This window comes from Sciurus carolinensis, chromosome 1 (assembly GCF_902686445.1).
Source record: "Sciurus carolinensis chromosome 1, mSciCar1.2, whole genome shotgun sequence".
NCBI lineage: Eukaryota > Metazoa > Chordata > Mammalia > Rodentia > Sciuridae > Sciurus > Sciurus carolinensis.
The window spans coordinates 111782721-111810638 of record NC_062213.1 but is presented as its reverse complement, the minus strand read 5'-3'; the positions used below and the strand labels follow the sequence as shown (position 1 = coordinate 111810638).

General features: G+C 46.3%; 2 protein-coding genes across 6 annotated transcripts; one reads left to right on the top strand and one right to left on the bottom strand.

Moving 5' to 3' along the window:
* The first annotated feature begins 36 nt into the window (after positions 1–36).
* LOC124985346 (probable transmembrane reductase CYB561D1) lies at positions 37–7101 on the top strand. Of its 4 annotated transcripts, none has more exons than XM_047554007.1 (3): positions 37–375; positions 857–894; positions 1527–7101. In XM_047554007.1, exons 1-3 carry the CDS (start codon positions 228–230, stop codon positions 1953–1955), a joined length of 615 nt encoding a protein of 204 aa, XP_047409963.1. In that variant the 5' UTR covers positions 37–227; the 3' UTR covers positions 1956–7101. The 4 variants fall into 4 exon arrangements, with proteins under 4 accessions (XP_047409963.1, XP_047409972.1, XP_047409954.1 ...); XM_047554016.1 differs by having other exon boundaries at positions 37–242; positions 1452–2221; XM_047553998.1 differs by having other exon boundaries at positions 1452–2221.
* Amigo1 (adhesion molecule with Ig like domain 1) lies at positions 6157–15713 on the bottom strand. Of its 2 annotated transcripts, XM_047553987.1 has the most exons (3): positions 15392–15713; positions 13357–14941; positions 6157–6759 (listed from the first exon to the last, which is right to left on the bottom strand). In XM_047553987.1, the coding sequence occupies exon 2, from the start codon at positions 14874–14876 to the stop codon at positions 13395–13397; it is 1482 nt and encodes a 493-aa protein (XP_047409943.1). In that variant the 5' UTR covers positions 14877–14941; positions 15392–15713; the 3' UTR covers positions 6157–6759; positions 13357–13394. The 2 variants fall into 2 exon arrangements, with proteins under 2 accessions (XP_047409943.1, XP_047409935.1); XM_047553979.1 differs by lacking the exon at positions 6157–6759 and having other exon boundaries at positions 10321–14941.
* Positions 15714–27918: the final 12205 nt, after the last annotated feature.

Here is a 27918-nt window from a genome sequence, read left to right as displayed (position 1 = left end):
AGACACAGCTACAAAGAAGCTGTGCGAGCTGTCCTGTCTCTGGGGAGCGGACCCTCTGAGCAGACACGCTTCCCCCCCAACCCCCAGAGGGCGCTGTGCGCCCCTCTGCCGCACTGCCGGCGGCGTCCCGGGGGAGGAGCCTCTCCTGCAGCCGCCACCGCCTCCGCGATTGCAAACCCGGAAGAAGCCTCTGGCAGCTGGACTGTGCAGGCCGGCCCAGCACGGCCATGCAGCCCTTTGAGGTAGGTCTGGTTCCAGCTCCAGCGAGGGAGCCGAGATTGACTCGCTGGCTACGGAGAGGCAGTGGGATCTTGGCGCACCTGGTAGCTTTGGGCTTCACCATCTTTCTGATTGCACTGTCCCGGCCAGGAACCAGTGAGTGTGTGGGGCGGGGCCACGGAAGGGGGCGGAGCCGAGATGCTGGAGGGGCAGCGCTGCACTGCGCTGGTAGATTTGGAGTGGGGTACCCCACGAGCAGTGGAAGGGCGATCCGCTGTGGGATTTTAAGAGCCTGGTGGGCGGGGCCTGGGGAATCCTGGAAAGGTGGGACTTTGGGTGCTGTGGGGGAAAAAGCCGACGATTGAACAGATGCATCCTGATGAAGGATGCAGTGAAGGAGGGAGGCCGAGGACTGGACTGACAACTGAGAGGTGCGAATGAGGAACCCAGGCCAAGTTGTGTGTTTTCAGGGTGGCTCTCTTGGCCTCTTCACTTTGCCCTGAGTTCCTGATTCTTTATTAGGCTTGGGAATGGGTATGCTGACCTTTGCACTGAGGCCAGATTCTTTGGGGTCCACCTAGCCACAGGGGCAGGAACAATGGGGCCCAACCATCAGCCTTTTCTCTTTGATTCTTAGGTCTTTTCTCCTGGCACCCTGTATTCATGGCCTTGGCGGTGAGTTTGTGCACTTCTATCTGCAGCTGATTTGTTTGGATAAGCTTAGCTTCACCTCTGGAGAAGCATCCAGGTTTCAGAAGGCTTAGCCTTTTCTAAGACACGGAGAGGTGGAGGAGACAGCTAGAGCCTCATCTTTCCCTGCAACCTATGGGATTGGGAAATATGGAGGGTTGGGCCATAGGTTAAGTGTCAGGTGGTTGAGAAGGATGGGTGGATATGGAACATATTTCTCCAATGAAGCCTGAAAGGAGGAACTTGAATGGGCATTATCCAGTTATTGTCCCCCTTATCTCCAAAGGTCAGAAGGAAGTTTAACATCTTGACCTGTTCCACTGGTCAAGATATGGGAGGGGGTTATCAGCCTGAATAATGACATGTGCACTCAAATGCTGATTCTTAGTTATTCCAAGGCTGACCTTATGAGGCAGAAGGTCTTGGTGAAGTTCTTTAGCCTCTACTTTTTGTCCTTTTTGCATGGACACATGAAAGCACCTCCTTTTTCTCAGGCTTCCAAGCCAGACCTGAGGCTCACTGGCCCTCTCCTATGTTCACAGTTCTGCCTCTTCATGACTGAGGCCATCCTCCTCTTCTCACCTGAGCATTCTCTGTTCCTCTTCTGTTCCCGAAAGGCCTGGATCTGGCTCCACTGGGCAGAGCAGACCCTAGCCATCCTCTGCGCTGCCCTGGGCCTGGGCTTCATCATCTCCAGCAAGATCCGCAGTGAGCTGCCCCATCTGGTATCCTGGCACAGCTGGGTAGGAGCGCTGACGCTGTTTGCCACTGGCGGCCAGGCACTATGTGGGCTCTGCCTACTTTTTCCCCGGGCAGCCAGGGTCTCCAGGGTGGCTCGCCTCAAGCTCTACCATTTGACATGTGGACTGGTGGTCTACCTTATGGCTACAGTTACAGTGCTCCTGGGCATGTACTCAGTGTGGTTCCAGGCCCAGATCAAAGGTGCAGCCTGGTACCTGTGCCTGGCACTGTCCCTCTACCCAGCCCTGGTGATCATGCACCAGATCTCCAGCTCCTACTTGCCAAGGAAGAAAATGGAAATGTGAGTGCCTCCGGACTCTGAATTTGGTTGGAATACTTGCCTTGGATTTCAGTCATTCCTTGGTGACCTTCAAAGGACCCCCTTCAGAAGTGGTTGAGGTTTTACACTTCATGACTGGGCCAGGGCTGCAGAAACCCAAGTGGCTGCTATTGAGGGATGACTCAGTGAGCCAAAATGGGGACGTGTACTGGATGCAAGTGGAAAGTGATGGAGAACTTGAGCCTGAAGCCTTCACTCTTGATGGGAAACAGAAGATTAGGTGGTGGCGGTGGTGGTGGTGGTGATTTCTTGCTTGTGTGCCTGATGAAGAGTTGGGTTCCTGTAAGTTATGAATGGTAGCCATGGATATTTAGGCTTCTTTTAAGAAAGCAATGTGATGTAGTGAAGAGAGCCCATGGGTCTTGGTTATTGTCCTCTTTGGCTCTGTTGTACACCCTTAGGTAAGTTCCATATCTCAGGACCTCATCTATGAAGTGAATGTTTCTGAACAAACTGTAAGTTTCTTTCATCTCTTTATATTTAGTGTCTGTCAGGTTGATGTCACTGGACCCCCTCCCAGCTCTGGACCATGTGGACCACTTAGCAGACTCAGGATATAATTCTTACATTAATTCTCCCTTTACTCTCCTGAAGGGGCAGGTCAGCCCTTGTAGCCCTTCAGAAATCTATGCTGATTTGTCCCCTGGATCAGGGAACAGAGGTCGGGCACTGTAGTGAGAAGGGGCCTGAGTGAGGACTCCAAAATGGCAAAGGCACTAGAGTCACTTTAAAGTTTTTGGAGTAGCAGAAGTGCATTGGCTTAACCATGCCTAGTTGGGCACCTTAGCTCAGCTGAGAACTTCCTTCAGCCCACCTCAGGATCTAGCCTGCAAAACCTGGGTGTACTCCTTCCCCTGACATCTACTCTCAGGGCAAAGTAATCCTTAGCATCTTGTGTTCCTAAGACTCAGGGTTTTGCCTTAGCACATAGCTTCTAAAACAAAATAAGGGCCAAGGAAATGTGATCTGAGGAAAATGAAGTCTTACTGGTTTCACTTCTCCCCTTGTCAGTCATCTAAGTTTTCTTTAATTGTCTTTGGCCCAAAAGGGGGCTGAATTTGGTGTCAGTTGGGCTAGACTCTCTTCCCTGTAGAGACCCCTCCTTGTTCCTTTTGCATGTTGTTCCCCAGGCCGCCCTTGGTGGTAAGGGCTAAATGCCAGACTATTTAGCTGTGGTCTGGCTCAGTCAGAGATGGGACCTCCCTAGATTATGGCAAGAATGGAATACAGCTGAGCCAGGAAAGCTGCTATGCAACCTATTATGCAGGAAGATACAGCCCACAGGAAACTGGTTGGCCTGAGTTATAGGGACTGAATCTTCAATTTCCAGGACCAGGGAGAGGCCTGGTCCTTGATGTCAGTATCTTGGATGCTCCAACCTCCTATCCAGGTGGCTCAGAAACAAGAAGCTGGTATGATTCAATAGCAAAGGAATGGTGACTGCAAGGGCAAAAGTCTCCTCTCAGTGGTCTTCACTATACTTCTCCTGGGTGAGATGGCATCTCCTAGGAGATCTCTAGACACTGAGCATCTAAGAGAGGCCCATGCTGTACAAAGGGTGATTTGTCCTGTCTCTTGGATTACCCTCTTTCCTCTCTTAAACTATTCAACATGATATGAACTTGGAAGAAATCCTGGGCTGTATGAAATGAGATTCTCAACTAGGGTCCTTTTGATCCAGGGATTCTTTTTTCTTTATCATGACCAGTGCTGAGGGCCCCACCCTATCTATGGGAGGGCCAGGTAAGGTTCACCAGTTTGCTCTGAGAGCAAGCAGGCAAAGCTGGAAAGCCCAATCCTGCTTGAGGTGTTGCCTCCTCCCAGGTGGTGCGGGGGCTGGTGGGCGGGCGGGCAGGCGTGCTGACAGCCGGCAGTTTGCGTGGGCTGTGCCATCTGATGTCTATTCCCAGCCCTGGGAGGAAAGGAGTCATATATATTCTGCAGAAGGACAGGACCCAGCTGTTGTCTCTCTGACCAGTGGGCCTGGAGGGCAGGGGCAGGGCAAAGAAGATGAGGACACAGGTCATTTCCTCCTGCTTAACTGGTCTGACTACAGTATAGGGAAAAGGTCACCAGGAGGAGTCCTTCTTTCTGTCAGGCTAGACTGAAGCGGGGGGACTTCCCTCCCATCTTCCCATTTCTCCCTTCATTACCACCTGCCCTCACATCCTGGGGCAGCAGCTGGACAGCCATGAGAACTCAGTGCCAGGGCACTTGACGTCCAGCTGGGATCTCAGTGGCTGCCGGCTGCCTGTGTCTCCTGGCAGTGTGCTCCCTCCTCCCTGCACCCTCTGTTCCCCTGCCTTTCTGTATCTGCTCTTGTCTGGGGCACTAGCTGTGCTCCTCAGCAGCAGGCAGAGGGCTCAGGGGACAAGCAAATGGCTGCCCTTTTGCCCTTGTTCCTTGACTAGGGAAAGCTGCTAGTAGTCAGCCTATTTTGCTTTTTTAAAAAAAAGCCAGGGTGCTCAGATTAAAATTTTTTAAATTGTCATTTGCACAAATTTCCATATTGGGTTCACTAAGTCCTGATTCCATGTTTGATAGTGTTCCAAGTTTGATTATATGCAGACTCAACCTTGAGGACATTAGAAATATAGATGGTTTTGTATCCAAATGCAGACGGTAATGGGATTACTGTTCTGGGATTGCATACCCCTCCTAAGTCCCCATCATTCCTATAACCACCACTTCCCATGAGCTCCACCGGGACTGGGGGTGGTAGTGAATGGCAGGAGTTCTGCGTCTAAGGCAGTCTTCCAGCCTCACCTCCTTGGCTGTCAGCTCCATCCAAGACAGACTGCTATCACCTGCCAGTCTATGCCTTCTCTTTACCCCCTCACAAGGCAGATCACCCTTCCCCACTCCCTGACACTGGCCTGCCGGGCCTTTCTCATTGTCCCACCCTGCTGCCCTGATCCATGGCTGCCGTAGGTCTTGTTTTCTAGACCTAACTGTGGGAAATCCAGGCATCCTCCCAGAGCCAGCTGGCTGCTGTGCCAAGGCCTGTTCAGAGTTAATAATAATCATTAGCTGAATGGTGCTGGGGCCTTTCAGCTCCAGATCTCTAAGCACTTGCAGGCTGAGTCAGCCAGCCCTCACCTTCCCCCTCTTCTTGGGCTACAGGATGTAACAGAATGGGAAGGCACTGTGGGAGAGGAGGGAGTTAGGCGTCTTGCCTCCTAGCTGTACCTTGAGGCTTCTCTCCTCTGGAGCAGCACTGAGTCTGCTCAGTAAACTAGGAAGGCCCAAGCTCCTGACAAAGGTCAGTATATGTCATAAGCAGTGTATGCTTAGCTGAGACTGGTGGTGGCAGTGCTGAGGACCCTGAACCTCTAGTACTCCTACCCTTCTGTTTTCCCTGCTTGGCCTCCATGGGACCCCGGGTCTGGATACCCCAACTGCAGCTTTTCTGGTGCCTCTCTGCAAGCTTAGGGAGCAGGGAGGCTTGTGGTTCAGTGCCCCTGATGCTCCTGTGTCTGGCTGGCATAAAGAGTCTGTGTGTCATGAAACAAAAGGTGCATTGGCCTGGGAGCTGGGAAAGCTGCTGTATGGGTTAACTCAGCCCCTAATACTGGTGTGGCTGTGGGTAAATCACTTGCTACTTGACCTGCCTCACAAGGATGTTGAGAAAATGAATGTTAACAGTCATTGGAAAGTTCAAAGTGTTAAACAAATGTAAACAGGTGGTATTACTATGTTCTTGTCCTTTTCTCTTTTCACTAAGCCTGGCTCTGGTCCTTATCGCTTCCTAGGGAGGCTGTTAACCGTTGCAGATAATTATGCTTGGGGGACCCAAGTCTCAGAGAGGTTGTGCTGACCACTGTAAGAGCACACGGACACATTTCTTCCTTCTAGCTCTTACCCACTACTGCCAGAAATGCCTCCAAGGCCATGACTTGTGAGCTTTGCCCTAAGTGGGGCTGACTGCAAATCTGTATGTCAGTATAATTGCCCCCTGGGTTTAACTAGAAGTGCTTAGAGCTGGTCTTACTCAGGAGCTGCTGGTCACAAGTCTATCTAAATCTTTACTTCCTATTTCTGCCCTTCAGAGGGAAAAGTGGGCACACAAGCCAGTAAGAGGAGGAGCAGTAGTAGTGAACACCATGCTGCTACCCTAACACTCTGTAGCCTCAGGCCCTCATGCTAGACACTGAGGATATAGAACTGTAAGGGACATGGCTTCAGGGGCCGGTGGTTTGGTTTCCCTTCTGTTTCAGGTTCTACAAGCAGGATCATGGTATCCTCCTCCTCAGAATGCTTTATTGGAATCAACACACACACGCAGCATGAAAGCAGTTCTGTTTAAATTTTAAATTAGAGGAAGGATACTTTTCCATTTCATTTGTCTGAGAACAGCAGCAATCTGCCTGGAGTGGATACAGAGACACAGGAGCAACAGCATCATGAAGGCTCGAATATTTGTTTTTTATCTGGATTGTTTTTTTCTGTCTTGGGATCCAAGAATGAAATACTAGTCAGGCATTGAGGGCATTCGCCTCAGCCATTCTCTCCAGCACAGGCATAAAGAAGACAAAAGCTGAAGAGTGGGAAGGTTATGCCCCAGAATTACCCCTGAGGGTGATTGAAGAAGTTTCAGCATTGAACTATGCTAAAGCAGACACAAATTACCTCCAGTGGGACAACTCCCCACCACCATCCAGAAGGCTCGGCTAATCACCAAGGTGGTCAGAGAATAACAGTCCATTTCTAATCCACCTGCTGTTGTTAGGATTTCCCAGATGAGTTTTGTTTTCAGTTTTTTTGCAGTGCTGGGGATTGAACACAGGGCCACATACATGCTAAATGAGCATGCTACCACTAGTCTACACCCACGCCCCCCAGATGAGTTTCTAACCTCTCTTAGAAGGAGATTAAGGAACCACTTCAGGCTATTCTGTGGTATCAGAGGAGTCAACCCTTGTCTCATGGAGTGTACATGTACGGCCCCCTAATGCTCCTATCTTGAAAGCAGATTCCCAGTTTCCTCACAGTGTTTTTTGTTTGTTTGTTTATTTGTTTGGTACTAGGGATTGAACCCAGGGCCACTTAACCCCTGAGTCACACCCCCATCCCTTTTTAAAAATATTTTATTTAGAGACAGGGTCTCACTGAGTTGCTTAGGGCCTTGTTAAGTTGCTGAGGCTGGCTTTGAACTTGCAATCCTCCTGCCTCAGCCTCCTGGGCAGCTGGAATTACAGGTGTGTGCACCACCACGCCTGGCTTTCACAGTGCATCCTAAGGATGCTTGTTTCTGCTTAGGCCCATACCAAAAGCAAACTAGGACCAAGAGAGGGAGTGGAAGGAGGTGAGGAAAAAGCAGCACAGATACTGTCAAATTCCAGTCCCCACAACTGTGGGCACATGTACACACACACATACCCACCCCCAGATTTGGGGGTAGTGATTTTTTGCCTATGTGTGATAGTGCCAGAAGGCATCTGGAAGTCCCACCACAGGGCTCCATGTCCTGGCTCACTGAATATAGTTCTCTCAGACCATGGTTCCATGCCCTCTGGTCTCCAAGGACAATAACCTGGCTGATGGAGACTGGAAGACCTCAGGGTAGGTCTCAGTGTCTTTACCGTTTGATATCTTCTACCAGTCAGTGGATAAGCCTAATGAAGGAGCTTGATTGGCAGCTGCTTTATCTTTCTCTTAAGCCATAGGAGAGAACACACCCAGCATAGACTCACTGCAGCATGAACAGAAAAGCCAGCAGTCCTACCACAGGGGCCTGAGCCCTTTCTGCCAGGTGGATAGGGAAAGTGAAGCGTCACCACTGGTTTCCTGGGAGACAAGTGATAACAAATACAAAAAGGGGAGGAGTTGAGAGACCAGGTGGAGGAAAGACTAAGCTGGCCCATACTTTGAACTCTCATTTTCTGTTCTAAAAGGCAGCTGTTACTAATTAGCTTCCTCTAGGCTCCAGAAGTGCTACTCAAGAGGAACAGGGGAAAGTGCTGCAAGGCAAGGCAGACAAAATCACACCCATGGCCAGGATCTAGGGAACTTCTTGTGGCTTGGAGGTGGGGCCCGCAAGAAGGGTTGAAAAGATAAATAGATTTCCTTCGAGTAATGGAGAGAGAAGTGTCAAAACTCAGGTTCAGAGACCGGGTGTGGCACAGGCCAGCAGTAGAGGGAAGAACTCTTAGTGTCTTCCAGCCTGTTCTCTTTACCAGCTTCATCCTCTTGGCCACCTGTCGGCCAGAGCAAAGACTGCTTTGCAAAGATGAAACACTATATATGTGTGGACTATGGGAAAGCTCTGACACCAACAACGGTCATTTCACTGACTGATAAGGCTGATGTGTCTGATGTGGCTGGTTGGGAGAGGCATCTAGGCCTCTCTCTCTCTCTCTGACTTTTTTTTTTTTTTTTCTCTTTCTTTCTTTCTTGTACTGGGGATTCACCAGCTCTTACTGTTCCTTCTGAAGTAAAAAAGACAACTTTCCAGACAATGATTAAGATTTTATAAATATAAGAAAACATGTAATTATACAAATTCTGATTTTTAAAATTTATTATTTCATCTTTGTGGTACCAGGGACTGAACCCAGGGGCACTTAACCACTAAGCCACATCCTCAGCCCTTTTTTTTTTTTTTTTTTTTTTTTTATTTAGAGAAGTTCTCACTGAGTTGCTTAGGGCCTAAGTTTCTGAGTCTTACTTTGAATTCACAAACCTCCTGTCTCAGCCTCCTGAGCTGCTGGGATTACAGGCGCTGATTCTTTTTTCCTTATAACATGTCTTCTCCCCCTTTGGACATGATAGTCCCCTTCCAGAAGCATTCAGAGACTAGCCAAAGAATTTGCCTGGTTAGTTTAGAATCCAGTCCAGTTTTGGATAGGCTATGTCTGTATCAATAAAGTGAGGACTGCATTCTTTCATCCATGCAATGCCCAGGACATACCAAACTGTCAATGAGTACTAACTAACCTGATCATTACATGAATACACCTTTACCCTAAATAAGATGGCTACCAGTTGCAACATGAAAATATGTTGGTAATAAAAAAAAATTGTGAAAATGAGTTTTCTACCATTTAAAAAAACTCAATCCAAACATTTTCCTATGGTACTGATAGTAAGCTCATTCTAGACTGAAGAGACCCAGGAAATCTTCAATTAGATAATCTTAGCCCAGGTAATGGGATTTCTAAACTCTTGCCATCTGAACCTTTAGTGACATTTCTTTTGAAAATCTCAGTTTGGCAAGCTATGGTCTGCTGGTCAAACCAGCCCACTGCCTAGTTTTGTGTGGTCTCTGAGCCACTGGATATAGTTTTTGCATTTTTAAATGGTTGAGAAACTAAAAAAAAAATATATATATATATATATATATATATATATATATAATTACAATTTCAGTGTCCATAAATAAATTTTATTGGATGCCATGGTATAGTTATGGTTTGAGTGTGTCCCCCAAACGTTCATGTGCTGGAAACTTGGTCCCAAGTGTGGTGTTGAGAGGTGGGGGAAGCTTTAAAAGGTGGGACCTAGTGGGAAGTAATTATCATTGGGGGCATCGCCCTCAGAAGAGACCCCAGTTAGTTCCCACAAAAGCAAGTTTTATAAAAAGAGCCAAGCCTGCCCCTGAATCTCTCTGGCTTCCTGTCTCATGACATGATCTCTTCTACCTATATTTGCACTACTGTGATGCTGTCCACCATGAGGACCTTGTCAGAGGACAAGATGATGGAGTCATCTGATCTTAGAGTTTCATCCTCCAAAACTGTGAGCTAAATAAATCTCTTTTCTTTGTAAAATATTCAGCCTTGGGTATTTTATTATAGCAGCAGCAAATTGACTAATACATTGGAACAGAACCACACCATGCATTAGTGTCTGTAGATGCTTTCCCACTATAGTGGCATAACAGACTATGAGGTATATCAGAGTATGTGGCCTACAAAAAAATATTTACTATGTAACTTGTTACAGAAAGTTTGCTGACCCCTAGTCTTTTTGTTGTTGTTGTTCTTACTGGGGATTGAATTCAGGGGTGCTTTACCACTGAGGTACAGCCCCAGTTCTTTTTGTGCATTTATTTTTTTGAGACTGGGTCTTGCTATGTCCATTGGAAGCAATGACTGAGGCTGGCCTCAAATTTGCAATCCTCCTTCCTCAGTCTCCGAAGTTTCTGGGATTACAGGCATGTGCCATCATGTCTGGCTCCCCCTAGTCTTTCTTAATGCCTACAAGGTTTTACCTATGTCCTTACAACAGCATTTAAAGACTCTTTCCCCAAACAAGCCACATCCTTCTGAGGTACAGTGAACCTCATCCACAGGCTGAAAAGATAAATAAACCAGCCATAGACTATTCCAGAACAGAGACTCAAGCCAGGTTTAATCGTCATTGTCTAGTTTTCAGAGTCCAGAGGCTCTGAGGTTTGCCACCCTGGGTGTACACAAGTGGGAGGAACAGGGTCCTGAACATAAAAGAAGGAAGTACAGAGGTCAGAAGACACACAAAACTGGAATCAGTTGGCTTTGCTCTCCCCAGCTAGGGTGTACCTTCTCCAGGCCCCTGTGTGTGTGGGGGAGGGGCACAAATACAGGCAAAGAAAAAAGATCACAAGTGATTACATAGACAGATTGTAGAGCCCTATCATATTCTGTCTCCAGGGACACCTGCTTCCTGGGGAGACATGTCTGGTTTATGGGTGCAGGAGAGGGTGAGGGGAGGAGGTAATCTGTCATCCTTTTCTTATAACCATACCTGGCAGTTTTCTACCCAGGGTTCTAGGAAACTTACTTATACTGAGTATTCAATTACCCAAGTAGACAGCTACCTTTGGGTTCTATCAACTGAAACCACTGCAAGAAGATAATCAGTTAAACTTCTTGGTGGTACATACAGGTACATCTTCCAGGTGTCTCAAATTAGGAGTCAAACTAGTGGGTATAATAGGGAGACTCAGAGCTGCACAGTAGGGCTTAGGAAGAAAAGGGCCCTCCTAGTCCTCGGAAGCTCAGCTGAAATGCCCCAGAAGGCTTGCGTCATTTGACATTCACTTTAAAGAGTTAGAGCCCTAGAATATAACCAGACAGCTTTCCTTCTCTACTCTTGTCTTATCAGGGCAGTTAATAGGAACAGCAAGTCACAGCTGCTTGGCCCCCTGCCAGTTTTCCTCCTGGGCCCTTCACTGTCCTGATTCTAGCTTAACACCTAATATGTTGTCTCTATGGAAGCTTCTGAGGAGTCTGAAGAACCAGCTAGTGCCCCATCACCCTTTTCCCAAGGTCTTCAACCCACAGTCCCCCTAACTCCAGCCTTTGCAAGGAAGTGATTCAGAGCCATGGAGATATGAGTGAAGATACAGGGAGTCCAGAAATTAAAGTACAAGTTTGTGTATTTGAGGAGCCTGGCGTGGTCACCGTCTCTCCTACAGCACAAGAAAATTGTGTGCATGATGTTATGCACATAGGTGTAGACAATTAGTGGGGACTACAGGTTCACTGTCCTGGTGGAGGTCAAGGTGCTGGTGTGCATGCATACCTATGAGCATGCATACCTATGAGCATGCAACTACTTGAGGGAAATTGCTGCACCTCTCTCTTGACAAAACTAGGATATTACTAAAGGATGGACAGCAGCCTTGAGATCCCAGGAACAGACAAGAAGATGTTGACTTCCAGTCCCCTTCCCCATCTTAATAGGCAGTGTATGAGTCAGGCCCTCCTAGCAAGCAGCCCTCACCCTCAGGTAAATAACACCTCTTGGAACCTAAAAAGCAGGCCAGAAAACTCGAAGACCTGGAGAACTTCCAATGGACAAGAAACAAAGAAGAGAAGAGACACTGATAAAGACCAACGTTAGAGAACATTTTCACCTTTGCCTTGCTCATCCCCCTGCCAAAGCTCAGAACCACCACCTCCCGGACCTGCGATATGGTCAAAGGGAGAAGTTAAAGGAGCAGTCATCTCCATACCCAAAGTATTCTGCAACCCTGGATGGAACCTAATGGATTTGTTGTTTTATGTTCCTCTGGACTGACAACCACAACTGCACAGACCACTGGCTGGGAGGAATGGGGTGGCAGAACTTCCCTTCTGGAAGTTTAGTACCACTGATTACCTCTGCTGCAGGACTGCCTGCAGCCTTCTGGAGGGCAGACACCTGAGCTGCACTCCAAACTACATTCTGGGACAGAGACCACCCAATTCCAAACCCCTCAGATGACAAAACCTCATGCTTTGGTTTTGCAGCAGGAGATCTCTGAAAGGAGCGAGGTAGCCTTGTCAACATTTGAGGAGATACATACTGGGTCCCCTCTATCTCAAGCCCAGTCTCTCCTGGCTGGGGCCAGACTTTCCTAGACTCCTCCCTTTGCAGAGCAGCATTTTAGGGAAAACTCAGAATCCTGCCTGAGCTGGATAAGGAGATTAAATGAAGAGATGGCATACACAGAAAATCAGGTAGGTCCAGCTGGCTGCTACATTATAGAGGCTGGTTTACCCTCATTCTTCTAGTGAGAGTGGGCCCACAGATCACATCTGGGGCAGGCATCCATAAATGCTCTGTCTCCAGCAGCTCCCAACCTGGTCTGATACACACATGCTGGAAATCAAATATTAACTGAGGCTTTCCCCATCCAAGGAATTACCCTATCTGAAGCCCACCCCATCTACAAATTTTGTGCTGGCACCTATTTCTGTGACGGGGATCCTTTAGTTCATGCTGTACAGGTGTCTGTGCCACAAGTCTCTGGACAAGGCACAGATACCACACCCCACATTGCTACCATAACGAGCAGGTGACAGGCCAGGCTCCTGCAAAGATCCATCCACCCAGGGCTCAGGGGGAAAGAAGATGACTTCAGTGGGAAGTCTCACAGCGCTATGGGGAGTGCCACGGATTCAGGTCTCAGCCTTTTCCTGACTCATTTTCCAAAGGTTTTCAATTCCCCAGCTGTGAAGTGTGACTGACCAAAGAAGATACTGCAGCTTTCCCAGTATGGCTCCTGTGGAGGCTCCCCCAACACACACAACTTCATAGGTGTGGGTGGGAAGAGACAGAAAAAAATATTGTTTTTCAAATGTTTTCTCTTAAGGAGCTAGGGATGACCTCAAAAAAGTTTAGGGAATGTGCTTTTCCCCTTACCCCTTCCTTATTCCCATCCAGCTCTGACACCCTCCTCTTCCTCTGCCACACTGAGAATTGCCAGGGCTTTGGGAAGGGGTGTAGCATTTGCCTGAGGATTAATATATCCATATTTGAAACTCGCGGCAGCCACACCCTCATTGGAAACTTGCCTGCTGTTGTACCCTTGACCAATTCCCTGGAGGCCAGGAGGAACCCACTCCCTTGGGCAGCCAGCCCTCTCTTCCATCCCCTCATATCCTTCAGGGGTGCATTACCTCTCCTGGGGCAGAATCTCCCCACAAACCTATCCTGCTCACACCACAATGGGCGTATCAGAGAAGACCGAGCTGACTGATTCTGGATCTGACATCCTTCGTTGGCCCTTGCCTGTTGCCTCGGGCACTGGCAGAGTGTTTCCTGGTTTGAGCTTGCCATTTTGACCCTGCCCAGGTCCAGCAGGTTCCAGGAAGGCTACCCGCCGGTCAAAACCATCATCTTTGTCCCCACCAGCCATAGGATCATGGTTGGGTGTGGTGCTGAGCATGGAAGAGCTGAGGCTGTCTCCTTGATGGCTGGAAGGCTTCTCTACACCCCGGCACCAGCAGCGGCAGGGAGTGAGGTACAGGTATATGAGGACCAGGACCACACTGAGAATACAACCCACTAGGGTGGTGTAGGCTGTGTTGAGGGTGTCGTGGTGTCCGTGCAAGGTGAAGTTATACACTTTCAACTCCACAGACAGTGTCTCATTGAAAGTCTCCCCCATGGCATAGCAGGTATATACACCCCCATCCTCAACCTGCACTTGATGGAAATGAAGACTGCCATCCTTGGACACTGTCACTGTGCCATTGGCCATCTCATCTAGCACCCGTTCATTGCTTGGTGTCATCCACACCTTGGTCATCCCCTGCTGCTTGGTGTCACACTTGATGGTCAAGGTGTCACCCAGGTGAGCCTCCCAGGCACTCTCCTTGTACTCACTGCAGTTGAGGAAACTCAAGTTGAAGACATTGTGCAGCTTCTTGGAACTCATGCAGTATAGATCCTCCTGAAAGTCCATCACCGAACTCAGCTGCCGGTACTGCCAGTGTGAAAAGAGCTGGTAGAGCTCACAGTCACATTGTAAGGGGTTGTTATGGAGGTACAGTCCATTCTTGATCCATGCTGGCAACTTCTGCAAGTCAGTCAACGGCAAGTTCTTCAGCTTGTTGGAGGAGAGATCCAGGAGTGTTAGTTTGGGTAGCTTGGCTCCTTCCTTGACCAGTTCCAGAGGAAAACGGGAAATCTGGTTCTGGCTCAAGTAGAGTTTCTGCAGCTGGGCCATGTCATCGAAGGCATAGCGGTCCACTGCCACGATGTGGTTATTGTAGAGCAGCAGCACCTCCAGTGCTTGCAATTCGCTGAACAGAAACTCGTCCAGTGTTCGCAAATGGTTGGAGGAGAGGTCCAGGTAGCGCAAGTTGGGTACCGGGGAGAAGGCCTCAGAGGAGATGAAGTTCAGATGATTGTGGCTCAGCAGCAGGGAGTGCAGGTGGGTCAGGGGTGTGGGGGTCCACTCCGCTCGCAGGCGACTCAGGTTGTTGTGGCTGAGGTCCAGATGTGCAGTGTAGCTGGGCAAGGAGTGGGGCACATTGGGGAGCTGCTGCTTGGAGCAGCTGAGGATGTTGCTGGCGCACAGGCAGGCAGTTGGACAGCTAACCACAGGTCGTCCAGCTCTGGCCACCTCAAAGAGGAGCAGGAACAAGGATAGCAGCAGGAGCCAGAGGCCTCGCAGGTCAAGCTGGGGTTGCATAGCGTCACTAGAGAGGGCCGGGAAGGCCACAAAGAGGATCTGGGAGGGAGTCACCCCGGCATGTTCTGGTGGGGTACAGAAGGGTCACTTTCACTACAGGCTTTAGAGAAAGGGGACAGATTTTGTGGTCACCAGGGACTCTGGAGCCAAGGACCACCACTCCCACTTTTCCCACCCAGTTCTGCCCCCACCCGCATTGGGCTAGAAGAGAAAGGAAGAGATGTTGGGTTCCCAAGCACTGTATAGACAGGCAATGGGCTCAAAATACCAGGGTAAAAGAAGAAGGGCCTGCTGGGCTGGGGTCACGGGTGTAGGGCAGGGGTATGCACAGGATGCCCGGGCTGTTAGGGGTCACTGGGATTGCACTCGGTGGGGTTCGGAGGTGGAGTCAGTAGGGCCTTTGGGAGGAGCCGAAGGAAGGTCAACAGGGCATCCTACTGGGCAGGGCGCGTCCTGATGGGGTTGAGGGTCCCCGGGCGGTCTCCCCGCAACCCCAGGACCTCTGGTTACTTCACCTGCTCAGCGAAGATGCGTCTCAGCCCATGGCCAGTCCGGGAGCTCCGTCGCGGCCTCCCCCGGCGGCGCCTCACTGGCCTGCCTGTCACCGCACCCGCCTTAGGCAGGGGCCCGCGCCTGGCAACATCGCCTCCAGGGAACTTGCCGGTCCCCGCTCTGCTCCCCTGCCCTGCCGCCTCGACCGCTGTGCCCGCCGGAGCCCACCAAGCACGGCCGCTGCCTCCGGGTCCCCGGGCCTGGCGTGGAGCGGTGAGGGAAGCGGGAGGCGCCGCGATCCCAGCCGAGGGAGCAGCGTGGGGGCAGCGAGCACCGCGCGCGCGCCCGTCGCCGCCGCCGGAGCCTCGGGGCGCGTGCGCGCGGCGGGGGCGGGGCGCACGTGCGTGTGTTTGTGTCGGAGCTGGCCTGGCGGACGCGCGCGGGGTCGTCGGCAGGTGTCAACCAGCTAAGTCATTCTCTCCGTGAACCTGTCCCGGGTGCTCAGCTGGTGGCACAATGGGAGACACTGGCCCTCTCCTACTCCCTCCTCTCCACCTTCCTCCATCCCCTTCGTTCCCCTACAACTCTTCTGCCTACCCAAACCCGAAAGTAAGTCTAACTGGAGTGAATTCGCTGCAGCTGACTCCGGGGCATGAAGCGTCGCATGTCTTTTAATTTTCCAAATTAAAGAAATCTGGCTCAGCTCCCGCCTGTCAATGTTGGCGGGAAATTCATTAGTCACGTTTTGAAATTCCTCCTCCTTTCTCTCTGGGGCTATGAAGTCCCAACAACTTGGGGAGAGTTTTTTGTTTTGTTTTGTCCCCCCCCCCCCCCCCCGCCGCGCGCTAGTCTCAATACCACTAGCCCATAACCCTTGAGGTACCACGAAAGGCACAGTTCTGTAGCCGGCAAGCCAGCTGGGCAGGAGTGGGGGCAGGGAGGAGTGACCCTGGTGTCTCCAGGCCCAGGCCGTGGGATCCCCTGCCCTAGACAGCCCTCGTAGATTTCCCTATTCTACCCGCTAAACACAGCGTGGACTGCATGAGAGCCAGGGACCTGTTTCCATTCCGGGAAACCAAAATTCTTCCCTAAAGAAAGTAATTCATCCCTTAGGTCTGGCCACTTGCCACCTTCCTAAACAGTACCAGCTCTTTCCCCTCTGGTTATAGAGCAGTTTCATCAGTTTCTCTATTACCTGATCCTCAAGATTAAGGCCAGGGGTGAAGGTGGGGGTGACTTATCCAGGGTGGCCCCTGAAAGAGGAAGAAACTGTTAATTAGTGTATGTTGTTGAGGATGGGGAGTGGGGTGATGAGGATGTAGGAAAAACCAAGACCTTACCATTCAAGATCTTAGCTTTTCTTGAGATAGTCGACTCTGAGAGAGAAATTACCATTTTATTCTTTCTAGTCTTACAACAGCAAGACCACGACTGAAATTAATATCTCAACAGCTTAGCCCACTAAGAGTTTTACAAAGAAAGAATTTTTATGTCACATATGTTTTACCATGATTTTAAGTAGATGTATTATCTCTTTAAGGGATATTATGCATGGTGTGAAAGGTTTTTCTTTTCTGTTCATTCCAGGTAACAGTGAGAGGAGAGGGAAGAGTCTTAAAATCACATCACATCAGTTATCTATTGCTGCATAACTCAGTGGCTTACTACAATATAACTGACTATCATAGTTTGTTTTTTTCTTTCTTTCACAGTTCTTGTTGGTCAGAGATTTGGGAGCAACATGGTAGGTAGGTAGTTGGAGGTTTCTCATGCAGTTGAATACAAATACATGTTACGGAGCTGCAGTCATTGGAAGACTTTACTGGGGCCAGAGAATCAACTTTAGCAAAGACTGCCTTACATGGATCTCTCACATGACTGGCTGTGAGCAGGAAACCTTGGCACCTCTCCATGAAGGTCTATCCACAAGACTACTTGAGTGTCCTCACAGCATGGTAGCCAAATTCCCTCAGAGCAACAGATCCAAGAGAGAACCAGACAGAAGTCATAGGACTTAACTCTTTGAAATTATACCTGTCACTTCCACTTTGGTCACAGACAAGCCCTGATTCCACATGGCAGGAGACTTTACAAGAGCATGAATTTCAGAAAGAGAGGCTCATTTGGGGGCCATCTTGGAACTGGCTATAATACACGTCATCTCTGAGGTCACATCTATTTTTTAAATTTTGAAATATTTCAAACCTACACAAAAGAAGAGAAAAAATACAATGAACCCTCCAGTACTCATCATCTATATTCAATAATTGTTGAGGAAATAACTTCATTTTATTCTGAACAAATATCTGTGAAAAACAGATACTTTTTCCACCCCACCCCTCATCCCTACATCTCTAGATCCCAATGTTCCAGGTTTCTTTCTCCTCTCCTTTCCATTTTCTACTAAGTCTAAAAGGTAGGAGAGAGATAAATACAAAGGAAACAAAATGCCCTTTATGCTGGACGCCAGTTTCAGAGTGGATGTCTATAATATGGAGGGGGGTTTACCAAAAATATAGTCCCTAGTCTCTTATTCAGCTCATTGGAAGTAATCAAGTCCTTTAAAAAAGTTAATGTGCATACAAATACAATCTTATTAACTGATTGTTATCAGTAGGTCTAGGGTGGGGCCTGAGATCCTGCATTTCTAACAGTGATGCTGATACTGATGTCTACAGACCTCTCACAGTAGCAAGGGTCTAGAGACGTGCTACTCAAATAGGTAGCCATTAGCCACATGTGGCTATTTAAATTAATTAAATAGCATTATGAATCACTTCTTGGGTTTCCCTAGCCACACTACAAATGCTCAATAACCATATGTGGCTAGCTACCGAACTGAACGACACATCATCACAGACAATTCCATTGAATAGCTCTGGTACAGAGAATTGACTCATAATAACTCTCCCACAGCTGCTTTTTAGGCCAGATAAACTATCTATTAATTCACAACAAAAGATGACCTACACAGGATAAATAGCAACAGGTTATTTATAGTGAGTATTTATTTTCTCTCACTGGAACAGATCAAACCAGTGTTCTTAAATACAAGGTTGTTTGGTTAGCTCAGCACTTGAGCAAAAGAGGTTGAATATCTAACAGGTTAGGAGACTGTATGAATTCCTTTTTTCCACACTAGAAGAATATTTTTTCTTTCTTATTAACTACTATCAGCTATTAGAATCAGAACAGAGAAATCTAGGAAAAGATACCCTATAAAGAAGTTAACTTTTGGCTCCTTTTTAAAGACTCCTTAAGGTTAAGTACCCTTTATTAGGACAATGTAGTCTAATACGCTGGACATATTTAGGTCTTCCTTCCTTCTTTCTTTCCTTCCTCCCTCCCTCCCTCCCTTCCTTCCTTCTTTCTTTTTTTCCTTTATAGTACTCAGGCTCAAGCCCAGGGACTCATGGATGCTAGGGAATTGTTTTATCACTGACCTATACTTCCTAGTCCTTTAAATTTTATTTTAATACAGGGTTTAGGTAAGGTGTTGTAATCTTCCCACCTAAGCCTCCCAAGTCACTGGAATTGCAGGTCCCACTTAGGCTTTTCCTTCTGTGATCCATTTCACATTGTGAATATGTCCTTATAGACCTGTTCACGTTATTTTAATTGTCTGTTTACTTATCTGCTTCTCCACTAGACCGTAAGCTTCTCAAAAGGAGGAATTTGCCACAGATCTGGATCTTATTAGGCATTCAAAATGTTTGTTGAATTAGTTAATTAATAATGACCTTAAATTAGCACATTTATTATATATTAGTCCCCTCAGTGCCTGGCATGGAGGTAAGGATGACACATAGAACTTGGACTGGATAAGTCACAGCTGTGCAGTGAATGTGAGTTTGGGTACTTCATTCTACTAAATCTCATTCTATTACCTGGAAAATGGGAAGAGTATATTTTCCCTGAGCTTACATCATGAGATTATTTTGAGGATCAAGTGAGCTAATAGTTGTGAAATGTTTTATCATTTATAATTTTTGGAACTCCTAGTTTTCTCAGTGGAGGGACTCTGGTCTCAATGCCTCTGTCTGCACAATTACCAATACTTAAGGTATTGCCTGTTTGGCTCCTTCACTCATATTTTCAAGCTCTCCTTCTCTAGCATAACCATATTTTACAATTTAAACATATTTTCAAATTTTAAATAGAAATGTAAATATAAAAATTTTAAACATTTTAAGTATTCTTGCTTTTTATGGAGAACCTCAGGAGTATTGCTAATATTGGTAATTCTTGCAATTCTTAGGGGCTCCAAAATTAGACTATTTTAGAGTGGGTAGCAAAAAAGATGAATGTAATTAATAATTGCTTAAAGCGTGGAAGCTCTAGCCCTCACCCTTGGGTTGAACTCTTTCTATATCCAACAATTTACTTGTTCCCATTTTCGTTTGGTCCCTGAAAGTGTTGCCATTTCTACCCCACCTCCATAAACTATCACTCATTTCACTGGCCCTTTTGACTTTTAACCCGTCCCTTAGTGTGCACATGCATTGATTTATTCCCTGTCCAGGAGTTATATAGTCCCTCTTTTTAGACATTGACATCAGACTCCTTTTTTCTCACTCCTCTTTTCCACCTCAACTCTGTACACTTCCTGGAAGCTTCAGTTGATCCGCAGAAATCTCAGGAATGTGCATATTAACTAGGGACAGAAGAGGAAATGCTGGTGTAGTTTAGGGGTGCCATGGATGCCTTTCAGTGTTCTGGGATAGTCAAGATTGTCAAATCTGACATTGCCTTTTTTAATCTATAACTCTCAGAGTCAGGGCTATCCTGCCTTCACAAAGGTGATGATTCCAGGTGGCTACATGATGAACACTTTTTTGACTTTTGACACACACATATGGATATCTCAAAATAGTCCTGGAGTGAGTCATCAGATAGATGTTTCTTTGAAATATGGCTGACAAATTCATGGTTCAATATGTTATTTCAGCCCTTGGAGTCAGGGACCAGGTTCCACTACCATAGTCTACCTGCTCCTGAACAGACAACCTGGAGATGGAGCACTTTGATTCCAAGGCATCATTATAGCCAAGACTCCCCAGGGGCTCCTGTCATGCACTCCTTCAAAAGGAACTTGCTGTTTTTTTTTTTTAAAGGTACCTTGTTATAGATCTGAAAATATTTTCCTTTTCTGTACATGCAACCCTTTCTTTTGATTTCTAAAGGCTTTTTATCTAAAATTAAATCCTAGCTAATGCTAACTTCTCAGTTAATTTTCACATCATATGAATCCTTGACTAGTTTGTGTGGTATTTGGAAAGTTAATATTCAAGATTCAAGTTTAGGAAGTCAGTCCTTTTCTGATTTTGGGAGGAATTATTGCTAAACTAGTAAGCTTATAGTCAAAGACTTTATTTTTCCTCCCTGATCTGTGGCGATTTGAGTTAATTGATCTTTCTCATCTAGTAACTCTGAGGCCTACTCATTTGTATTTGAAGTACTTCAACCACATATACTGTTATTAACTGATTCTCAGACTATTATATTGGCTGGTCTGGTCCTTACCTATAATGAAAGAACTTTACGCAGGCTAGAAGAAACCTAAGCAGTCAAGTTCAAAGCTGGCTTCCAACAGAGCTAAGAGCCTAGAGAGGAAGTGTAGCTTTCAGTTAGGAGCAGTCTTTGGAGCCAAGCTTCTTGGGGTTGGATCCTGGCTCTGTCACTTATATGTGACTTAAGCTAGTTACTTAACCTATCATATGGGCATAATAAGAATACTTGCCTAATGGGATTGTTGTGAGGATTTAACAGGCTCATATACCCTCATAGAGCCTCTAACAGACAATATTTACTGCGTACACATGAAGAGGGAGGAGGGGCCTTTCTCTTGCATCTTTGGTTAGGGTTCTTTTCAGTTCACTGTAACATTGCCAGGGATTGTACCACGCAGATGGAACTGGAAAAACAAAACAAAACTGTGGCTTATAATTTGAATTCTAGGATACTGGGTCCAGGTTATGGGCAGGTCAAAGTTCTAAGTGTTGATGAGTGGGAAGCTAGGATTAAGCCATAAGGAAGTCACAGAAGGGGCTCAGTGAGTGTGGGGGGGGGGCAGGGTCCGAAACAGAGCTGTCAGTTCTTATTCTTCTACATTCCAGACCAGGAAGAGCAAGATCTGGCTCTCCAGAGAGCAGAGCTATTAACACACAGGCAAAGGAGCTTCTGCTATACTCAGTTTGGGTCAACCGTAGCTGGAATATCAAGTTCAGTTCTGTACAGCTCATTTACAGTCTGGAGCACAGCCAGGGGTAGTCAAAGGAGTGGTGTACAGTACAGTAAACATAATATATGCATTTGCTCATAAATACCTGTTGAACCCTATGGAAGAACACTGTGTTACATAACCTGGAGTGAGGCTGGGTGAAGTGGGATGCAAATTTGCTTAGGAAATAGTTTCTTTCCTCTAGGACCTAAAGAGTAAGATATAAGGGTTCGATTCTATGTAGCAAACGTCTATCAACTGCTTGTTAAGTGCAGGATTCTATGTAGGTGGTACGGCCTTTGGAGCCCAGTAGAAAAAGCATTGAATTGACTTCAACACAGCTGGATTCTAGTTTCACACATTGTGGGATAGCTGTGTGACTATATATAAGTTACACTGGGCCTCAGTTTTCTCACGTATGAAATGCAAGTTGTAATACCTATCCTACCTATCCTACTAAATTCCAGAGTCCCTGATCCACTGAATTAGAATCTTTGTAGATGAAGCCTGGGAAGCATTTTGATCATCAAGAGAGTTGGGGAACACTACTCTTTAGGGCAGTGTTCTTCATGTGTGGGCTTCAAATTGCCTATATCAGGATCTCCAAGGAGATTTCCAACTTGGAAAGAGGATTCCAAAGCCCACCACACGTTTGCTTAGAATGCTGAAAATGGGGGCCTGGGAATCTGTTTTTAAGGTGATGCCAGGTGATTCTTTGTGACCTCAAATTACAGAACCACTGTTACAGGATTTTGTGAGAATTAAATGGGAATATATGGGGACATATTGATAGCCCCTATATAATGAATGACTGAGCAATGTAAACCTTTAAAACTTTGGGAGAAAGTCATTATAAGCACTTCTAAAAGTTGAAGTGCTATATATTAGAATCTTTGAAGCTGAAAAGAAGAGTTATACCTAACAGGTTTCAGCATGACTGGGGTGCTGCCTCACTAGCAGTAGTCACTGTGAGGCCTGGGGATGCCACAACTTGAAGATTTGAAATAGTGTTTTGAAATGGCAGAAGAGACTTGCAACCCAAAATTCACCTACTTTTTTGTTTCTAGCAGCATATTTATTTTCCCTCAAAAGTTGTTTTGAATGAGTCAAATTGCATTACTATCCAATATGGATCATTCTTTTGGACAAAATTCTTATCAAGTGTTTTCCTTTGACTTCTGTGTGCCCCACCCACACATGGTTAATTTTAGTATGTGGACCAGTCCCATCCAATCACCTGTTGTCTACATTAGCAGAGTTGGATTTTCTCAGGGTACATCATGCCTTGGGGGTCTGTTTTCTTGAGAAAAGAAAAGAAGGAAAATCTAAAAAAGTAAGCATTCTGAGGCCTCTTGATTTGTCTATTATTGGTTTTCATGAGAAAGAGGGAATATAGACATGAAGTATGGCTCTGAAATTTGGTAATACACACCTATTTGTGAAACCAAGAGATTCCCTCCCCCTAAGTGCATGGACAGAGGCACATATGATTTTATACACTTTTCTTGGGAGACATGGCCCTCTTAAGGCCCATCCATGGATGTCTAGATGGAGAATTTCTGTTCCTCTTGGGTTTTAAAGGGCAGAGCTGTACTATTGAGTGGAAGTGCCAGGGAAGCAGATTTCCATTCCGTGCTCAGAAATGTTTTCTGACATTTCACTTGTACAATAATGAATCATTTCCATCTTGAGGTAGTGAACTTCCCATTGCAGGAAGTATTCATGTGCCTGACCAGTGTGTGGATGTCCATTCATTTATTTCTTTCATTCACTCTATCCTACACACCCCCATTCACACATGGCAAGAAGTCTAGTGAGTGTATAGGAGTAGAAAAGCGGAGTACAAAGATAGATGCATAGGAAACTCTCTGTTTGCAAGTGTCATGGTTTAGTAAAGGAAACAGAGACACAGATGGTCACAAAGCATGGTGACAGTGAGAGCTTGTTTGTAAAAGGCCTAGGAGGCCAGAGAAGAAAAGGAAGCCAACTTGTGGAGAAGTCCCACATGGGATCAGAGGTTGAGTAGCTCATCCCAAGTCTTCTTCCAAGACTGGTATCCTATGCAGTGGTGGGACAAAGGATCTTTAGCCATGCTACTCTGAACTGATGTATACTATCTATTAAGACAACAATATACTTGCTGTACAAACACAGCTCTAGAACAGTCTTCCAGTCACTCCCTTTAACCTTGTGTCTTTCAACCAAATGGCAGTCCCTTAGCATGTGCTACATGGAAATTCTGGAACTGCTACTGAGCATGAGGTTCTATATTTTACAAAGTTATCGAATCACAGCCTGAGCCCTTCCTAGAGATTGGAATTTGAACAGAGTATCTTCTGTCATTGAGGCTGGAAAGTCTGGACTGCCAGTGAGAATGTGCTGGTGAGGAAGAGGAAGCAGGCAGGAGGGAGTACAGTGGAGCACGGAGTGGCTGTCCCCAAACACAACCATCTTCCCATGATCGTTCTAACAACTTTGAGGTTTGAAAGCATTTCCTTCCCTGCAGGTTTTCCCCATTTTCTGTGCCTGCTTCCACAAACAGTACACCCGTCCTTCCTCCCTCCCACCAAGGTCACCACTCAGCAGGCTTTGATAAATGTCATCTTTTTTTTTGAAAGTCGCCTTGGAAAAAGGCAATTTGACTGCAGTGAGGCAGAACAGGGAGCTGAGCACCAGCCGCCCTTTATTGACCAGAGGCCAGCCCCAAGAACAAAACCAAGAGGAGGGTAGTGCTGCCCTGGGCTCCTGGTGATCCCAGAACTGCCTCTCCCCTGACATCTGTGTGCTGTGCAGAAGCCTCACGGAGCCTGGGTCCTGAGGTTCCAATCTCCTCAGTCTGACCCACTCCCCAGCCCTTTGTCTTCTGCTACTTGTTTCCTGGCTGATAACTAAAGGTCCCCAAGAACCCCCACAGCTCTGGGGGCGGGAGCCCTCTCCACTGTGCAAGCAGTGGGCTGCTGATTAGCACGGGGAATAAATAACAGCAAGCTAATTATCTCCCTGATTGCGGCTTGCCTCACTAACAAGGCTGGGCTGGAGCAGTGATGCGGCAGTTGATACTATTCCAAGCATGTTTCTGGGTTCAGGGAAATTTCCATGCTTTCCCAGTCTGGAGATACTTTCCCTTCCCAGATGCTCTGGAGTTCTGAGTGGAAACATTCCCTCTCCTGCTTCACCTTGGAATTGAGAGACTCACCCCAGACAGACTGTTTATGTCAGTCCCTGGTGGGTGACGGGAGCTGGCTTCTCACAGGAGCAGGCAAAGGCTTTCAGGGAGGCTAGAGGTTGGCCAAGGGCATGGTGTGATGGGTCCTTAGGGACCACATACTCCAGCACTTAGTATCCTAATTACATCTGCTACTCCAACTCCTTGAAATGAGTGACTTCACTCAGACTAGCAAGCAAAGTAGGAAAGTACGAAGAGTCCAGACTAGTCCTGCCATGACTACCTCTGTGACCTTAGATAGGCTCCTTATTCATTCTGGCCCCATTACCTCTTTATGAAATGAGGCATGATGACCTTGGCATTTTGCTCAGTCCTAGAAAGATAATTTTGTGACTCTAACTCTGAAATTTGACTGTGGTGTCCCCTTGGAGTCCCAGCCTAGAAAGCTGCCAGACCCTCTTGTGGCCACACCTCCAAAATGGATTTTCCTTTTGCCCATATTATTGCATTGTTTTCTACCTTCTTCCTGGTCCTGCCTGAAGGGAGAAGGGCAAGTATTACCCTCTTTGGGAAGAGTTCCCTTTCTAGCAGCCTAGACCGTGCTAACTTGCTGAACCAGTAATTACCAGCTTGCAAAGAGACAGGATGTGGAGCAGTAACTTCTATGGCCTACTGAGTACAGAGGAAGAAATCAACTTGCTTTCTAGGCATTTTGGTCCATCCCTGAGTGTGGGCCCTGCCACCAATTTCACACCAATTGCAGAGCCCACTTGCAGGAAATCAAAGGGCTGTCCCCTTTCTCTGGGGAAACTCTCTACAAGGTGGGTAAGCCTCCCTCTGCCAGGGGCTCAGCTGTTAGATAAACCAGATGTTTTCATCTGATGAAATGAATCTATGAAAAAGTACACCTGGGTCATAGAGCCCTTTTGAAAGGGAGAGAAGAAAAGGCAGTTATACTTGTGCAAAGAAGAAAAATGCTACTTTTGAAATAATGAAAGATTCTGAAAGAGGGTTAGGGTCTCCCAAGATACCAAGTCCATGCTACCTGACCTGATCTGATGGGACAAACACTCAGGTGGGAATCAGAAGGTCACCTTTGACATAATGCTTTATCACTTCTAAAGGATAAAACTTGGATGATTTGTTTGCTTTCTGCAATGGTTAAGGTGAATTAACTGATGTGACCAATAACCCCCAAATCTTAGTAGCTTAATTTCAGAAGAAGTCAATATTTCACTCATATAACTGTTTAATGCAGGTATTTAGTTGAGGGCTTTCCACAGGTTGATTCAGGCATCCAGTAACTATCCATTCTGTGGCTCTGCTTATTACTGCAGGCTTTGGAATTCTCTACCAGATCCTCTGTATTTTAGTTAGCAGATGGGGGAAGAGGCAGGGAGCATGCAGGATTATGTGGAAGCTTTTATGGGCCAGGTCTGGAAGTGGCATTCATCATTTCTGCCACATACTGCTGGACAAAACTCAGTCATATGCCCACATCTGACTGCAGGGGATGCTGGGAAATGTAGTCAAGCTATGCACACAGGAGGTGAGAGGAAATGGTTTGGTAAACAATCAATCTCTACCATGCATTGTTTGGAATTTTGTTTCCTAATTTATAAGTAGGGCAAAGGGCCTCTACTTTGTCATATAAATTGGCATGATAAAAAATAGGAAACTAGATTATGAGAGAACTTTAAAAATGCAATGAATATACACTTATTATAATGTGTTTCTCAGCTTAACCTAGAATTAGCTTCATAAATACTGGCTCTATTTCTCTTAAATAATAAAGTGCTCTATTGTGGAACAAATACATTTGAGTTATGTGATAATTGTCTGAATGATGATGGAATTGATTTCAATGTGTGATGAAGATGAACTTTTCAATAAAGCCAATCCTTTAAAAACTTACAGAATGTGCACTTCCTCTCCTCCTTACCTTTGATTGGATGGAGGGTTGAGCCAGAATAGCTGGAGTGGTCAGTGCAGCCAGGACCAATATTTGAGCTCCATGACCAGCATGTTTGGTGAGCCTGGGGCAGTGAAGATGGCCTGAGTGGTTAGGAGTTTGTTTACAACCAAAGATTAAGCAAACAGATAAAAGACAGAGGATAGAGGAAGCTGTATTTCTCCTGGTGCTAGGAGTTACATATGTTGAAAGGGAATAAACGCTGTAGTTCAACATGAGATTGGGGAATTAGTTTGAACTCACGTTTTTAATATAAACAGATGTAGATATGTGTGTGTATATATATATATGTGTGTGTGTGTGTGTGTGTGTGTGTACAGTGCATAAATAAGGAAACTCACACGTCCTCTCTGAAAGACATGAGAAGCAGTAGCAACAAGCACACCAAGCACCAGACATTGGCTTCCCAATATCATTTTACACACACACACACACACACACACACACACATATATATATAAAGAAATCAGGACCGATCAGCCTAGAAATTACTAGGTGAACCTGGAACATCTTGTGCTAGAAATTAAGGAGATGCTCAAAGAATAATGAAAATATGATAAAAGGACTGAGAACCTACTTGAAGCATTTGTTTACAGACCATATCTGGACAACTTAGGCATCAAAGTAATTTTAATATTAGGTTGCAACCTATTGAGTAAAATAGGGTTAAATGAATTTATACTTATGTATACATATGTGTATGTATGTATATACATCTATGTATCTGTCTATCTATATGTGGAGAGAAGGAAGCCTTTATCTTAGATTAGCACATCAACTGATAAATATATAAAAAAGGATAAAATTAGAAAATTGTCTTTTGGTAATCATCATAGTAATAAATGATTTAGGCAAGAACCATCAGGGTATGTTAAAACTAGCAGAGGTTTGATGAGGAATATGATATTTACACAATCTCAAATATCTCCCCACAAACACTCATTAATTGATGAGCACACAATACTTCTTAATTGTCTTTACAGTGGGAAAACTTAACCAAGTCATAAAAGTTAACATCTTGGGTAACTGGACAACACAACATTGTGTACCCCCTGTTGAGATGAACTGAGAACACAGCACACTTCTGTAGTATTCACAACAAGAATGCACAACCTGAATCCAGTCATCAAGGTAATGGCCAAATGAAATTGAGGGCCATTCTACCAAGTAACAAAGTGAAGTTTCTTCAAAA